The sequence below is a fragment of the Malus domestica genome, chromosome 02, assembly GCF_042453785.1.
Source record: "Malus domestica chromosome 02, GDT2T_hap1".
In the NCBI taxonomy this organism is placed as follows: Eukaryota; Viridiplantae; Streptophyta; class Magnoliopsida; order Rosales; family Rosaceae; genus Malus; species Malus domestica.
In genome coordinates, this window is record NC_091662.1 from 16,270,386 (window position 1) to 16,286,846 (window position 16,461).

At 40.0% G+C, this 16,461-nt stretch overlaps 1 protein-coding gene across 3 annotated transcripts; it reads left to right on the forward strand.

Annotated features, from left to right (window-relative positions):
- Positions 1-1,287: 1,287 nt before the first annotated feature.
- LOC103403915 (casein kinase II subunit alpha) lies at positions 1,288-15,433 on the forward strand. 3 transcript variants are annotated; one of them, XM_029092256.2, is made up of 10 exons: positions 1,288-1,728; positions 1,868-1,997; positions 2,463-2,657; positions 11,430-11,587; positions 12,399-12,489; positions 13,494-13,559; positions 13,806-13,888; positions 13,991-14,054; positions 14,136-14,204; positions 15,033-15,433. In XM_029092256.2, exons 1-10 carry the CDS (start codon positions 1,370-1,372, stop codon positions 15,090-15,092), a joined length of 1,275 nt encoding a protein of 424 aa, XP_028948089.1. In that variant the 5' UTR covers positions 1,288-1,369; the 3' UTR covers positions 15,093-15,433. The 3 variants fall into 3 exon arrangements, 2 of the variants coding, with proteins under 2 accessions (XP_028948089.1, XP_028948090.1); XR_011577612.1 differs by having other exon boundaries at positions 1,302-1,728; positions 14,136-14,474; positions 14,585-15,433; XM_029092257.2 differs by lacking the exon at positions 2,463-2,657 and having other exon boundaries at positions 1,301-1,728.
- Positions 15,434-16,461: the final 1,028 nt, after the last annotated feature.

Consider the following 16,461-nt stretch of genomic DNA (forward strand, 5'->3'; position numbering starts at 1 on the left):
GAATGTGTCTTTCTTATTAAAAAAAAAGTTGTTATAATTAATATTAGCATTTGCCTACACACTTTGTGTGTATGAACACATTTTTTTAGAAAATGAGAAGGAGAGAGGGAGAGAGAGAGAATGTGGGGGAAGTGAGAGGTTTTTGTTTTTGGTTTTTGTTTTTGTTTTTTTTTATTTTTAAATATTAGAGGTATTTTAACATCACATGTAGGTGAGACTTAAAAAAAAACTGTAAAATTTGGACTTGTGAAATTACATTATTGCCCATCATTTTTTTTTTGTGATAGAAGACTAATTTATCTTTTCACCCTCTTTTGGTTGACAAAGAGAGTTTTATTAATTAGTAGAGATTTAAAATATTAATATGTAGAAATATTAATATGCAAATTTATGGAGAGATCGATATTGACATTGGTTTTCTTCAACTAAAATTTAAAAATTTGTAAGGGAATGTGTATATCAACTCATTCATATTTAATCTCTTAAAAAAAAAAACCCATTCATAAATCGAAATTAGAGAAAATTTCTCAAACAAAAAAAATTCAAAATTTTGAAATCTTCAATGAGTTTTGGGCTAAATTTTTATAAAATCGATAAATATCATTGACATTTTATTATTTTAATTTTGTCTATATCTTGCCGATATAGAGTGAAGTTTGTATTTCACTCTCATTTCCATATGAATCCTTAATTTCTTAGGTATTTCAATGAACATATTGACAATTTCATGAATATTTTAAAGAATGTCTTAATCTCAAACAAATTAAAAAAAGAACAATACTTGACTACTCAAAGATGCAACATCCCACATCGCCCAGGAAAGTGAATCATGTAAGCCTTATATGTATATTCTCATCTCTACCTAGCACGAAGCCTTTTGGGAGCTCATTGGCTTCGGGTTCCATCAGAACTCCGAAGTTAAGCAAGTTTGCGCGAGAGCAATCCCATGATGGGTGATCCATTGGGAAGTTCTCGTGTGAGTTCTCAAAAACAAAATCTTGAGGGCGTGGTCGGGGTTCAAGGCGGACAATATCGTGCTACGGTAGAGTTGAGCTCGGAATGTGGTGGAGTCCGGGCCGGGATGTGACAAAAGATGAGTAGGAACTTAGTTTTAATTTATTTTTTGCAGAGATAATTTTTACAAAGTGATTTATAGTATAAACGGTTCTGATTATAAGTACCAAGTTCTGTAATTAAAACATAAAGAATTTTGAGTAAGAGTTTATACTCATCTTTGAATAGTCAAATATTATTTTAAAAAAAATAAAAAAATTATAAAAGAATAAACAAAAATGGAAAGGGATATAGAGAGAGAGAAGGACTGGGGCATCGGTCCTTCTGCTACTTTTTGTATTGGGCGATTTGATTGATGGCCATAAGGCCCTCCTTGGAATTCACCGTCTCCCACCACCACAACCTTCTCTCTCTCTTCCTCGCTCGCGGCCACCCTCCGCCGTCTCCTCTCTCCTTCTCCTCCCACCACTTCCACCCTTCCCCGCCGCCTCTCGTCCGCTGCATCGCGTCCTCAGCAACTCCTCTCCCTCACCGCCATACGACCTTTCACCACCCCCCGAGGCCGCTTCATCCTTATCACGAAACCCTGGCGCAGAAGATCTGTAAATCGATTCGCCGCCCTGGCGCCGCCTCCAAGGCTAGGACTTACGCCGATGTCAACGTGATCCGACCCAAGGACTACTGGGACTACGAGTCCCTCACCGTCCAATGGGGGTAATAAACTGATGAAATTCTCTTCTTCTTGTTTGGATTGTGAGAAAATGGAGGAAAATCTGGTTTGGGCTGGTGGGAAAATTGAATATTGATGGATAAATGTTTTTACTATTTTGAATTAATTGTGATTAATGTACAGGGAGCAGGATGATTATGAGGTGGTGAAGAAGGTTGGGAGAGGAAAGTACAGTGAAGTGTTTGAAGGGATTCACTGTACCGATAACGAAAAATGTATTATCAAGATTCTCAAACCTGTTAAAAAGAAGAAGGTAAGTTCTGAATTGCATTGCTTTTACCTGTTTATGTGAAAAACATTTGACATTTTGTTGTTCTTATCAGTTGGGTAATTCTATTTGTTTCGTTCTTGTTATCATGGATGCCGGTTTAATATTTCTCGTAATCGCGGATTATGTACTTGTATACGGCTGATGTTTTCATAGAATTAAGTTAGCTTGAGTGGAAAGTTAGTGTTCTTTCATTTGTTAGATACTAAATGAATGAGGATAGTGTATTGGAAGAGTATGAGTGAAATCCTATCATGATTTTTTTTCCTGAAGTGTCGGTGCAACCTATTCACCGGAAACTGAAAAAGATCTTTAATTTGGAGGTTTAACCAACCCCAAGAAACAATTTTGACTGCCCCTGGCATATGAAGTAAAAGTTTTCTTCTGTACAAGAGATTTGTATTGAATCACTGCGGTGATGCTTACTTTTCTGTTTGGTTCGAAATGCAGATTAAGAGGGAGATAAAAATATTGCAGAATCTCTGTGGGGGGCCAAATATTGTGAAGTTGCTTGATATTGTCAGAGATCAGCAATCTAAGACCCCTAGTCTTATATTCGAATATGTGAATAATACAGATTTTAAAGTCCTTTATCCGACACTTTCAGACTTTGACATACGATATTACATCTATGAACTTCTCAAGGTAAGCTTGCTATTCTGGTTCAGCAGTTCCTAAAATGATGAGTTGTGAGACTTTAACTCCCTTAGAATAAGCATGGATTATGTGTCCATAAAGAGGTGATAATTAAACTGAGTTAATTGTTTACATTTGTAAGGTTTGAAAGGTCAGTTTCTTTTCAAGGCCTAAAAAAGGTCGATTTCTTTCTCTTTGGGGTTTGTGGTGATGGTTGGGACTAGAAGCTTCACTGCATTTTTCTTCTATGCAATTTTGGTTTCTCACTTTACACAACAACAACAACAACAACAAAGCCTTTTCCCACTAAGTGGGGTCGGCTATATGAATCCTAGAACGCCATTGCGCTCGGTTTTGTGTCATGTCCTCCGTTAGATCCAAGTACTCTAAGTCTTTTCTTAGAGTCTCTTCCAAAGTTTTCCTAGGTCTTCCTCTACCCCTTCGGCCCTGAACCTCTGTCCCGTAGTCACATCTTCGAACCGGAGCGTCAGTCGGCCTTCTTTGCCCATGTCCAAATCACCGAAACCGATTTTCTCTCATCTTTCCTTCAATTTCGGCTACTCCTACTTTACCTCGGATATCCTCATGCCCAATCTTATCCTTTCTCGTGTGCCCACACATCCCACGAAGCATCCTCATCTCCGCTACACCCATTTTGTGTACGTGTTGATGCTTCACCGTCCAACATTCTGTGCCATACAACATCATTGGCCTTATTGTCGTCCTATGAAATTTTCCCTTGAGCTTCAGTGGCCTACGACGGTCACATAACACGCCGGATGCACTCTTACACTTCATCCATCCAGCTCGTATTCTATGGTTGAGATCTCCATCTAATTCTCCGTTCTCTTGCAAGATAGATCATAGGCAGCAAAAACGGTCGCTTTTTGTGATCTTCGCTAGATTGCTCCGGTCATTAGTGTGGATAAGTATATAAATGAATAGAGATAGGAAAGCAAACACAAGATGTACATGGTTCACCCAGATTGGCTACGTCCACGGAATAGAAGAGTTCTCATTAATTGTGAAGAGTTTACACAAGTACATAGGTTCAAGCTCTCCTTTAGTGAGTACAAGTGAATGATTTAGTACAAATGACATTAGGAAATATTGTGAGAGAATGATCTCGTAATCACGAAACTTCTAAGTATCGGAGTGTGGTATCGTCTTGACTTGCCTTATCTGTCTCATAGGTAGATGTGACATCTTCTCTGGAAGTACTCTTCCTCCATCCAGGGGTGGTATCTTTAACTGGTGGAGATGCACAAGGTAATGTATCAATTTCACTTGAAGCTTACTTGTAGTTTCAGGCTTGGTCAAGCGCGATACAAACCATGTAGTAGGAGTCCCCCAAGTCGCCGAGCTAGGGGATCTGCTGAAAGAGGTGACAGACAAGGTAAGCAATCAGAGCTCCGGCTGATTGTTCACCTTCTCCCCATCTTGCAGCAGCATGAAGGATAAAGAGAAGAAAAATGAGAAGAGATGATATGGGATACTTTTGCTTTTGAAGAAGTAACTTTCCACAGGCTTATTCTTGAACTGAGCTGGAGGGTTTTCTGGTTTCCTCCAGAGCCGACTGAAGAATTTGAGGGTCAAAACAAGTCCATCAAATCTAGAGTACGTTCGACCCTGCTGATATGGGATACTTTTGCTTTTGACAGAGTAATGGATGTATCGGCACGTGTGCTGTTACGCTTGTCTCCACATGCTTCCTTGTATCCTTCGCACTTGCCCTATCTGTTCCTCAAGCAGATGCGGTATCTTCCCTGGAAACATAAGATGTTGAAGATGAGTACTCGAGAGCAATGCCAGGTAAGTAATCAGGTAAGGGGTTCCAGGCAGTCAGTTCCTGGCTGGAAGCTTGATGCCAAGTGCTGACTGATTGCTCTCTTTCTCCTTGTCTTGCAGGTAAAAACAAGGCCAAAGGAAAATACAGGGAAAAAGCATGATATGGGATACTCTTGCTTTTAACCCTGATGATATGAGATATTCTTGCTCTAGTATAGCTTGTTTGCAGAGGTATTATCGGGGGGAAAGAAAGCTGAATATTTCGAAAGGCTTCGTGGGGAGTGCCTTCTCAGATATGAGGAAGGGTTGAGCATTTTTGCAGGTCTGCCTGTCCGTTGGGGATGAAGGTCGACATATATAGGAGTCTCCCTAACAAGTAGTAATGCTATTCCTTTACCCTGCTTGGTCATAGCACAGTAGTGGGAGCTGCCAGCTTCACATGTTTTAACTCTGTCAGAGCACTTTGAAAAAGTGGTCTGTGGTATCTGGCTCTCGAGAAGTCTTCGACAGAATGCCCATAATTTCCGCAAAGCTGAGTGTGCGTGTGACAGGTGCTGACAAGGCTAGAAAAGTAGGTGCCTCTTCGATTTCTGAGATCGGCCCTCGTGGTCTCTAAACAGCCCAGCTTTTAAGAAAGCGAGCGTCTCTTCGATTGATTCGGAGAACGATGCATCTTCGATTTTTAAGAAAGCAATCATGCTGGGGGTCTGGCTCTCGAGATTCGGGGAGCAGTGTCACTTCGATTTTTGAGAAAGTAATCATGTTGGGAGTCTGGCTCTCGAGATTCGGAGGGCGGTGCCTCTTCGATTTTGGAGCAAGCAATCTTGTTGGGAGTGTTTTCTCGAATGTGAGTAAAGGTTGGGCATGTTTGCTAGTCTACCTTGCCACGAAGCACAGAGGTTGACACACAGAGATTTTCCAATTATCCAGCAATGGTACTGTTCCTTTACCCTCTCTTCGATTTTTGAGAAAGTAGTCATGTTGGGAGTCTAGCTCTCGAGATTCGGAGGACGGTGTCTCTTCGATTTTGGAGCAAGCAATCTTATTGGTAGTGTTTTCTCGAGTGTGAGTAAAGGTTGGGCATGTTTGCTAGTCTACCTTGCCACGAAGCACAGAGGTTGACACACAGGGACTTTCCAATTATCCAGCAGTGGTACTGTTCCTTTACCCTTGTGGGTAATAATATGGTAGCTAGACCTTCAAAATTTATGGGTCTAAACTTTGTTAGTGCTGTTTCTTTGCTATTCTTTTACCTTTCTTGGTCAGAGCGATGTAGTGGGAGCTGCAAGCTTTACGTGCTCAATTTTGGCAGAGAACTTTGGCAAAGTTATCTGTGATACCCATGAGCTATTGTTGCGTGTGGGAAGTGGGTGATTGAACAGTAAGATTCATGTGTTTTCTACTTCCTCAGAAGTCTTCGACAGAATGCCCATAATTTCCGCAAAGCTGAGTGTGCGTGTGACAGGTGCTGACAAGGCTGGAAAAGTAGGTGCCTCTTCGATTTCTGAGATCGGCCCTCGTGGTCTCTGAGGAGCCCAGCTTTTGAGAAAGCGAGCGCCTCTTCGATTTCTGAGATTGGCCTTCGTGGTCTTTGAGCAACCTAACTTTTGAGAAAGCAAACGCCTCTTCGATTTTTGAGATCAACCTTCGTGGTCTCTAAGCAGCCCAGCTTTTGAGAAAGCAAACGCCTCTTCGATTTCTGAGCAGGTGCCTCTTCGATTTCTGAAGCTCCGTTGAGTGCAGATTTTTATAGGGGCTGGCATTAAGTTCCGAAGCACACTTGAATCTCCACCAGTAGAAGCTCCATTCTTGCCCTTCTAAGATCTTGATTTGTCCAACCTCTTCTCTCTTCAACACCTTTGAAAATGTCTGGCCCCTCCGACCGTCGTTTTGACTTGAACCTTGTTGAAGAGGCAGCCCCGCCTTCTCCAGACAACATATGGCGCCCATCCTTCGTCTCCCCTACTGGTCCTCTTACCGTTGGGGATTCCGTAATGAAGAATGATATGACTGCTGCGGTGGTGGCCAGGAACCTTCTCACGCCCAAAGATAACAGACTACTTTCCAAACGGTCTGATGAGTTAGTTGTTAAGGATTCGCTGGCTCTCAGTGTTCAGTGTGCAGGTTCTGTGTCTAATATGGCCCAACGCCTATTTGCTCGAACCCGCCAAGTTGAATCATTGGCGGCTGAGGTGATGAGTCTCAAACAGGAGATTAGAGGGCTCAAGCATGAGAATAAACAGTTGCACCGGCTCGCACATGACTATGCTACAAACATGAAGAGGAAGCTTGACCAAATGAAGGAAACTGATGATCAATAAATAAGTTTTCCTTCATTTCAATGTATTGTGTTAAATTACACCAAAACCTTCTTCGCTAAGTTCTTTGAATTTTCTTTTGTTGAAGCTTGTATGTTGAAGCTTTCTGAGTGGAGCATGTAGGTTGGGGTAGTGTTCCCTTAATTTCCCGAGTGAGGAAAACTTCTCGGTTGGAGACTTGGAAAATCCAAGTCACTGAGTGGGATCGGCTATATGAATCTTAGAACGCCATTGTGCTCGGTCCTGTGTCATGTCCTTCGTTAGATCCAAGTACTCTAAGTCTTTTCTTAGAGTCTCTTCCAAAGTTTTCCTAGGTCTTCCTCTTCCCCTTCGGCCCTGAACCTCTGTCCCATAGTCGCATCTTCTAATCGGAGCGTCAGTAGGCCTTCGTTGCACATGTCCAAACCACCGTAACCAATTTTCTCTCATCTTGCCTTCAATTTCGGCTACTCCTACTTTACCCCGGATATCCTCATTCTTAATCTTATCCTTTCTCGTGTGCCCACACATCCAACGAAGCATCCTCATCTCCGCTACACCCATTTTGTGTATGTGTTGATGCTTCACCGCCCAACATTCTGTGCCATACAGCATCGCTGGCCTTATTGCCGTCCTATAAAATTTTCCCTTGAGCTTCAGTGGCATACGGCGGTCACACAACACGCCGGATGCACTCTTCCACTTCATCCATCCAGCTTGTATTCTATGGTTGAGATCTCCATCTAATTCTCCGTTCTTTTGCAAGATAGATCCTAGGTAACGAAAACGGTCGCTCTTTGGTATTTCTTGATCTCCGATCCTCACCCCTAACTCGTTTTGGCCTCCATTTGCACTGAACTTGCACTCCATATATTCTGTCTTTGATCGGCTTAGGCGAAGACCTTTAGATTCCAGCACTTCTCTCCAAAGGTTAAGCTTTGCATTTACCCCTTCCTGAGTTTCATCTATCAACACTATATCGTTTGCGAAAAGCATACACCAAGGAATATCATCTTGAATATGTCCTGTTAACTCATCCATTACCAACGCAAAAAGGTAAGGACTTAAGGATGAGCCTTGATGTAATCCTACAGTTATGGGAAAGCTTTCGGTTTGTCGTTCATGAGTTCTTACGGCAGTCTTTGCTCCTTCATACATATCCTTTATAGCTTGGATATATGCTACTCGTACTCCTTTCTTCTCTAAAATCCTCCAAAGAATGTCTCTTGGGACCCTATCATACGCTTTTTCCAAATCTATAAAGACCATGTGTAAATCCTTTTTCCCATCTCTATATCTTTCCATCAATCTTCGTAAGAGATAGATTGCCTCCATGGTTGAGCGCCCTGGCATGAACCCGAATTGGTTGTCCGAAACCCGTGTCTCTTGCCTGAATCTATGCTCAATGACTCTCTCCCAGAGCTTCATTGTATGACTCATTAGCTTAATACCCCTATAGTTCATGCAATTTTGTACATCGCCCTTATTCTTGTAGATAGGCACCAAAGTGCTCGTTCGCCACTCATTTGGCATCTTCTTCGTTTTCAAAATCCTATTGAAAAGGTCAGTGAGCCATGTTATACCTGTCTCTCCCAAAACTTTCCACACTTCGATTGGTATATCGTCTGGGCCTACTGCTTTTCTATGCTTCATCTTCTTCAAAGCTACAACCACTTCTTCCTTCCGGATTCTACGATAAAAAGAGTAGTTTCTACACTCTTCTGAGTTACTCAACTCCCCTAAAGAAGTACTCCTTTCATGTCCTTCATTGAAAAGATTATGAAAATAACCTTTCCATCTGTCTTTAACCGCGTTCTCTGTAGCAAGAACCTTTCCATCCTCATCCTTGATGCACCTCACTTGGTTTAGGTCCTTTGTCTTCTTTTCCCTTGCTCTAGCTAATTTATAGATATCCAACTCTCCTTCTTTGGTATCTAGTCGCTTATACATATCGTCATAAGCCGCTAACTTAGCTTCTCTCACAGCTTTCTTCGCTTCTTGCTTCGCTTTTCTATACCTTTCACCATTTTCATCGGTCCTATCCTTGTATAAGGCTTTACAACATTCCTTCTTAGCCTTCACCTTTGTTTGTACCTCCTCATTCCACCACCAAGATTCCTTTTGGTGTGGGGCAAAACCTTTGGACTCTCCTAATACCTTTTTTGCTACTTTTCGAATACAACTAGCCATGGAATCCTACATTTGGCTAGCTTCCCTCTCTCTATCCCACACACACTGGGTGATTACTTTCTCTTTGAAAATGGCTTGTTTTTCTTCTTTTAGATTCCACCATCTAGTCCTTGGGCACTTCCAAGTCTTGTTTTTTTGTCTCACTCTTTTGATATGTACATCCATCACCAACAAGCGATGTTGATTAGCCACGCTCTCTCCTGGTATAACTTTGTAATCCTTACAAGTTATACGATCCCCTTTCCTCATTAGGAGAAAATCTATTTGTGTTTTTGACGACCCACTCTTGTAGGTGATCACATGTTCTTCTCTCTTCTTAAAGAAGGTGTTGGCTAAGAAGAGATCATATGCCATTGCAAAATCCAAGATAGCTTCCCCATCCTCGTTTCTCTCCCCAAAACCATGGCCACCATGGAAACCTCCATAGTTGCCTGTCTCCCTGCCCACGTGTCCATTTAAATCTCCTCCTATAAATAACTTCTCCGTCTGAGCAATTCCTTGCACCAAGTCTCCAAGGTCTTCCCAAAATTTCTCCTTCGAACTCGCATCCAACCCTACTTGAGGTGCGTACGCACTAATCACATTGATAAGTTCTTGTCCTATTACAATCTTGATTGCCATGATTCTATCTCCTACCCTCTTGACATCTACAACATCTTGTGTCAATGTCTTGTCCACGATGATGCCAACACCGTTTCTCGTTCTATTTGTGCCCGAATACCAAAAGTTTAAACCCTGAGTTTTCTAGATCCTTTGCCTTACTACCAACCCACTTAGTTTCTTGTAGGCACATAATATTTATCCTTCTCCTCACCATAACTTCCACTACTTCCATAGATTTTCCCGTTAAGGTTCCTATATTCCACGTTCCTAAACGCATTTTGCTCTCTTGAACTCTACCCTTCTGTCCTAGCTTCTTCACCCTCCCCCGTCTAATAGGATCAAAGTACTTCTTTTGTGTGTCCCGTGTAAAGTTGATAGGAGCATATGCTCCCAAACAACTTTGAGTGGAGTCGTTCGAAAAGAAGTTTCTATGGCCCCCTTGCTCATTTAACACTGCATCCGGGTGCCGATGGAGATACAGCGACCCTTGCTCATTTATCACTGTGCTCGGGCCACACAGCGCGCCACTTACGGGTGACGCCCTAGTTTTAGCGCGATTTTGTTCTGGATTCATTTTCATAAGGATTCGACGTGATCATGGAGTGCCGGCTGTGTGAACCTTTTGAATTACAGGCAAACTTGTGGTAATGGGAAATAATTTTGGGTTGTAGTATGGATCAAGGATTTATTCGGCTGACTGCCACTTAGTTTATGTTCTTTTGGGGAATGGCCTAGGTACTATGCTCACCTTTATGCATCTCCACCAAGGATGGAAACCGGTGGGATGGTCTAGCTTAGGCATCTCTATTTCCATTCTCAATCCTCATCCCCACACTTGCCTTGTTTCCATAAAGAATACAGAGATTCCCCACCCTTCCCCGCAAGAATATTAGTCCCCCTTCACTGCTACCCTTTCCTTAAAAAACAATATTTTGGCTATTAGATAATAAAATTGAAATACATTGTTACAACCGTAACAAAATATAGTTCACTTTACACACAATATTTGTATAACTATATAACATCATAAAATAGAAAAAGTAAAACATTGGAATTAGCATATTTGATTCAGGGATTGCCATCCCTATCCTCACCCTGAATGTGAGGTGAAATCTCACCCCCAGTTCAGTTGCTATTTATTCCCCCAAATCTGCCACGTTAGGGCAGGGCTTTGCACTATGGCGCTTTGGGTTCACGAGATTATACCCATCCCTAATCTCCACCCACAAATTTGGGTGGAAGAAAATATTGACGGAGGTAGATGATCCCAATAAGCCAGGAGAAAGCATATTGTCTTCAAAGTGAGTAACACTAAAGAGTCTCAATGAAATTTGCATGATGCGGTTTACATTTCTGCTTGTGATTATGTGAGTATATGGTAAGGGCATGCTGATCGGTTATGGTTTTACTACTTAGCAGTCGTGGTTGAGCCACCTGTAGGACTCAGATATGGGCAGCATCCATTTTTAATCTTCTTTGTTAAGTGTTCTTTATGTTGGATCTTGAAATCCACTGTCCTTATACTAAAGGAGAAGTTCATTCAGATGCTTATTTCTAGTTTATCCCTTCTATTAATAGACACTGAACAGCTCAACTCACAGGAGTTATATAGGACACAACCATAGAAAAAGAAGGAAGGGAAGATTCATCTCTTCATACTTGAGGCAATTGGGCCTTAATTCTATACAATCTTGAAATTTAAATTTTGGAGGTCTCTTATGATCTCTTTTAATTATTTTTCAGTTTCTGGTTGAATCAATTGGTAACAAGGTCCAGGTTGTTATTGATGCAGTTTTATGTTCTGTCTTCAATGCTCAAAGTGTGCACTTTCATTTTCCAGCTCAAAGGTAAAGTTCCAGCTTGTAAGATCTGCTAACTCGGTCTTTTACTGATCTCCTTGTAGGCTTTGGATTATTGCCACTCACAAGGTATTATACATCGAGATGTGAAGCCCCATAATGTTATGATTGATCATGAGCAGCGTAAGCTTCGCCTTATTGATTGGGGCCTTGCCGAGTTTTATCATCCTGAGAAGGAATATAATGTTCGGGTTGCTTCAAGGTTATTTTCATTTGATCTTCTACTTCACAAAACACAATAAGATTTGTCGCGTTCCATATATTGTTATGTTAGCTGAAACTTTCATAACTTTATTAATTTTATTGTGGGCTTACAATGTTTGAAACCTTGTGCCTCAATGCCCTTATGGGCTTCATTCAATTTTATATTGCAATTTGCAAGGGAACTGTTCAATTCTTTGTTTGGCTATGATAAGACATTATATGCATACTTCAAATACAGACTACAGGAAATCGTAAATCATGGATCTCATGCTGCAAAACTAACGTGTTATAGTTTTTGAGATGCCTGAAACATGTTGTACTTTGTAAATTTCTGAAGCACACGATGATGTAAAGTTATATATGCTGAAATGTAACCAGGAGTTGGATTATTATCGATAAGAGAGTAAGTTGTTATTACTTTTCTTTTACAAAGGAGGGGTTGAAAGTTAACTGACTTGAGGTGGTATTCTGGACTAGGATTGATGTGGTATGCAAAATGTATGACAATAGTGCAAAATCATACCTGCGATTTATTTGGGAACAGAGGAGCAATAGTAAAGAAGCAAATAATGCAAAATGAAGCGGACACTTTTTAGTTTATACTTTGTATTATATGTAACATTATGCTTTAAATTGAGTTTTCATTCGCTACCTGCCATTAGCATTAAGAGTCTTGTTTCATGTTTATAGTTTGACGACAGCTTATAAATGTAAATGAGCATCGAGAAACCTTTTTGCTTTAAATTTGGTATATACAAATTTTCTTCAAATTTGTCTTATGCTCTTTCCCCTTTCACATTTGATTGCAGGTATTTCAAAGGTCCTGAGCTTCTTGTTGATTTGCAAGATTATGATTATTCTTTAGATTTGTGGAGTCTCGGTTGTATGTTTGCTGGAATGGTGAGCATTCCCATCTTTCTGTTTTATTAACTATTAAGTTATATATATATATATATATATCAGATACTCCTCCTCTGACTATGTTTATGCTGGTATTTTGGCCGGGAAATATCAAGTGTTGTGTATCCTGGTCATCCCCCTGCTCAGTATCACCCCCTGATAACTGACACTTGTGCATCTGCTGGGGGGTGCTTAAATATCAGAAATAGTTTTTTGTGTCCCAAAATGAGTATTTTAGGTGTGCAGGATAAACTTTTTCTTCTTCTTCTTAGTATCCATGGACACTATATCTTGATCTGCTTGCCTTTTATCCCAATGTATTAAAAGCGTGAGGCATAGGCGAGGTGTCCGAGGGATAGTCCGGCCTAGGCATGAGGCGAAACCTCACAGGACCTAAATTTTTTAATATATACATTGAGCGTACACATATATTAAAAAAAAAAAGATTATTAATCAATAATCACCCTGAGCACACATATATATTATAAATATATATACACACATATATATACATATATTTTATTTTATATATATATATATATATTTATATATATATATATTTATATAATAGAGGATGAAAAGCACAATAAGCACACATATAACAATGCACGCATACAGCGCACACATCCATTATATAAAAAAATAAAAATTAGAAAAAAGGTAGAGAGACGATAGTGCAAGGAAGAGGTATGAGGCAATTAAAACCCTACCCAAAATTTGGGTTTGGGAGTACTCAAAAAAAAAAAAAAAAAAAAAAAGAAAAGAAAAAACCCCTAAGGCGCACCTAGGCGGCTCCGGCGACGCCTTCCACCCACTCCCTCAAAACACAGGCGGCAACCCTCACGCCCAGCCTCAGAGGACGCCTAGGCGCGCCCTGAGGCGAGCCTTTTAAAACATTGATTTATCCATGGGTGGCGGATGGCAAGGAGGTTCAAAATTTGATACCATGTCGAAGTATGTGATGCTCTCTCCTGATGCTTATTCTTGAGCCTTGTGCTGTACAGATATTTCGTAAGGAGCCATTCTTCTATGGGCATGATAACTATGATCAGCTAGTCAAAATAGCAAAGGTACTCATTCATATGAGAGAGTTCAGTTCTGTCATTTGTTTTTGTATTTATTACACTGAAAATAGTTTGTCATATGCTCTACTCCGTCAAAAAGATTTTTGTGTTGTGTATGTTTTGGAGTATTTCAATTCGTGTAACAAATGTGTGTGCGCACGCTATTATCTGTATCATATTTAGTGTTGTTTTCAAAAAGAAGAAAAAGCATTTGAAATCTAATTTAAGTCTTGGCATTTTCTACTGCAACAGGTACTTGGGACAGATGAATTAAAGGCTTATCTGCACAAGTACCGCATAGAATTAGACCCACACCTTGCAGCTCTAGTTGGGAGGTAGGTGGTATTTTTCATAGTTTGTTTCTTATTCCTCTATTACCAGCAATGCCGACTTTTGTTTTTATTTTTATTTTTTAAAAAAAAAAATTTCTGATGTAGGCATAGCAGGAAACCATGGACAAAATTCATTAATGTTGATAATCAGCACTTAGCGGTTCCTGAGGTAAATTCTTGTCATTGTGTTTAATACTACTTGTATTGAGTATTCCGTAGTTTAAATTTTTTCTGGTGCCTTTTTCTCTAGGCGCTTGACTTTGTAGACAAGTTGTTGCACTATGATCACCAGGAAAGACCAACTGCAAAAGAAGCAATGGTAAAATCCTAGTTCTTCCTCAACCTAGACTATTCAAAGCACGGCCCTTAAGTAGGGGCTAGTGCTGCATGCTCTCTGCCCCACAGGGCCTACATTCAGTTAGCTTGCAGATTTGGACTTGGCTGTTTCTACTCGTTACAGGGAGTCAGAAATTTGTTTGTGCTTACATTCCATATTGTTACACTATCACTTCTTCCTCATATGAGAGATGGTCGGAACTGAAGCTATAATGTTTCCTTCACAATAATGGCTAGGAATTCATTTGAAGAGGTACTACTTCTTCCAATGACAAGCTATTACCAAACAAATAGAAGTTATTTAGAACTTTTTTCTTTTTTCTTTTGGTAGCCATAGTTTAACACCAAAAGGTATTTTGGCAGTGGGATGAAGAGCATAATCTTTTGGTGATTGTGTGGCTAACAGATTGATATCTTTTCCTCCAACCAAAAGAGAAAACGAAAGAAGCTTATAATTTCTATTGGTTCCGTAATTGTTTGTCATTTGAAGGTAGCATCACTCTTTGAGATGCTTTTCCTGTTCGTTACTGGGCAAAGACAATTATCATGTTACAGTTCTTTCCCGTCTACCAAGCATGTGAGGAAAAAGTAATGGTGTACCAAGTTGGAACAGTTCATACAAATAGGTTCAGACTCCCCACTTTGAAAGAGGCAGTCCAGAACACGGGCACTATGCTCGTTACTGGGAAAGAACTTTAGGACTTTCCAGGGCGGCCGTGCTTTGAACAGTCTGGGATTCTTAATCCCTGTAGCATGGGCACTATGCTCATCATGTTGTAATGACATAAATAACCTTATTTACCTGATGCAGGCCCATCCTTACTTCTACCCGATCAGAAATGTAGAAAGCAGCAGAACTCGCACCCAGTAGATTGAGTTCTAGATGCTTGTCGAATCACGCTCTGTTTTGTACTCAGTTGAGCCCACCCTCTGTAATCTTACCTCAGTTTTTATTGTGGTGGTTGAATTCAGATGTAGGGTTACCCGTGTTTGCGTTGTTGTAAGACTGCCAGTTGTATTCCTTCTTTTTGGTTCATTTTTACCGTTCTACTTCCAATTTTTACTTGCTAGATTTCAGCGGGACTTGCTTGTTTTACTTGTCATGTGTGCGTCAAACTTGTGTATGCATTTGTAATCTGATTTCGGGCTGGATTGTGTAATCTGATGATATACTTACCCACCCTCTTTTGAAGTAAGCAGTCTCTTGACCAATTCCGGCTGAAAATTTACCTGGCGCACACTTTGAACTGGTGATGTTTGGTTCAAGTAAATTGAATGAGTCTTGGAAATCAGCCATTCTATTGCTCCTTTTTATCCGTCCGAAAAAGGGATATGTATTTACAATATTTTCAAGTTTGTAGATTGCCATGTTGGATAGGGTATTTCTCAACTTACTGCGTTCCGGGTTCGAATTCTCCATTTTCTTACTTACTAACAAGACTGTCAATTTAAAGAGGAAGAAAAATTCAAATTAACGATGTCAACAAAACTAAAGAAAAAGAATCAAAATAAAAGTTATGGGCAATAAATTAAACACAAAATAATTTTACTGTTTTTATCAAAACCTCATAGTTAGGTAATCATATAAGTTGACCTCATTTTTTAGTCCATATTTCTCTTCCAAAGAAAATAAACTTTTAGTGACGAAATAATTATTAAAAAAATATCCCTAAAGATATGAACAACTTCTTTAGCAAAAAAATCGTTTGTGGTTTGTTATAAAAAAGGTTTAGTGATCTTTTTTTATTTTCGCTTTTAGTAAAATTTATTTTCAAAATTTTATTAAGTGTATGCATAGGCATAGCATGTGTATAATAATTTCTAGTTTAGATTAAAATTAAGAAGAAGAATTTTCCCAGAAGGATTGGATTAAAAAAGTTATGGAGAAACTTTAGATAAGCATGACATATACTAAGTCCTAGTCACCACAATGGAGAAACTCAAAAGGAGTAACAACTAGAAAAAGGAAAAGGAGGAAAGGAGAAACTGAGGAAAGCATGACATATACTAAATCCTAGTAACTTTCCTCCTCCCGCTTTATGGTCACTTTTCTTGGCTTCTTTGGAGGCAGGGGAAACTGAAGAAGCAGTAGAGGGGGCACGTGCCCCTCCTCAACTTTTCTCGCCCCAAATTGTCCTCAAGATAATCTTTTACTCCACTATGTAACCTCTGCTCCTTACAAGGACACCACTTTGCGCCAATATTTGATTGTTGTTTTGCAATACTTTATGATCAGTCCT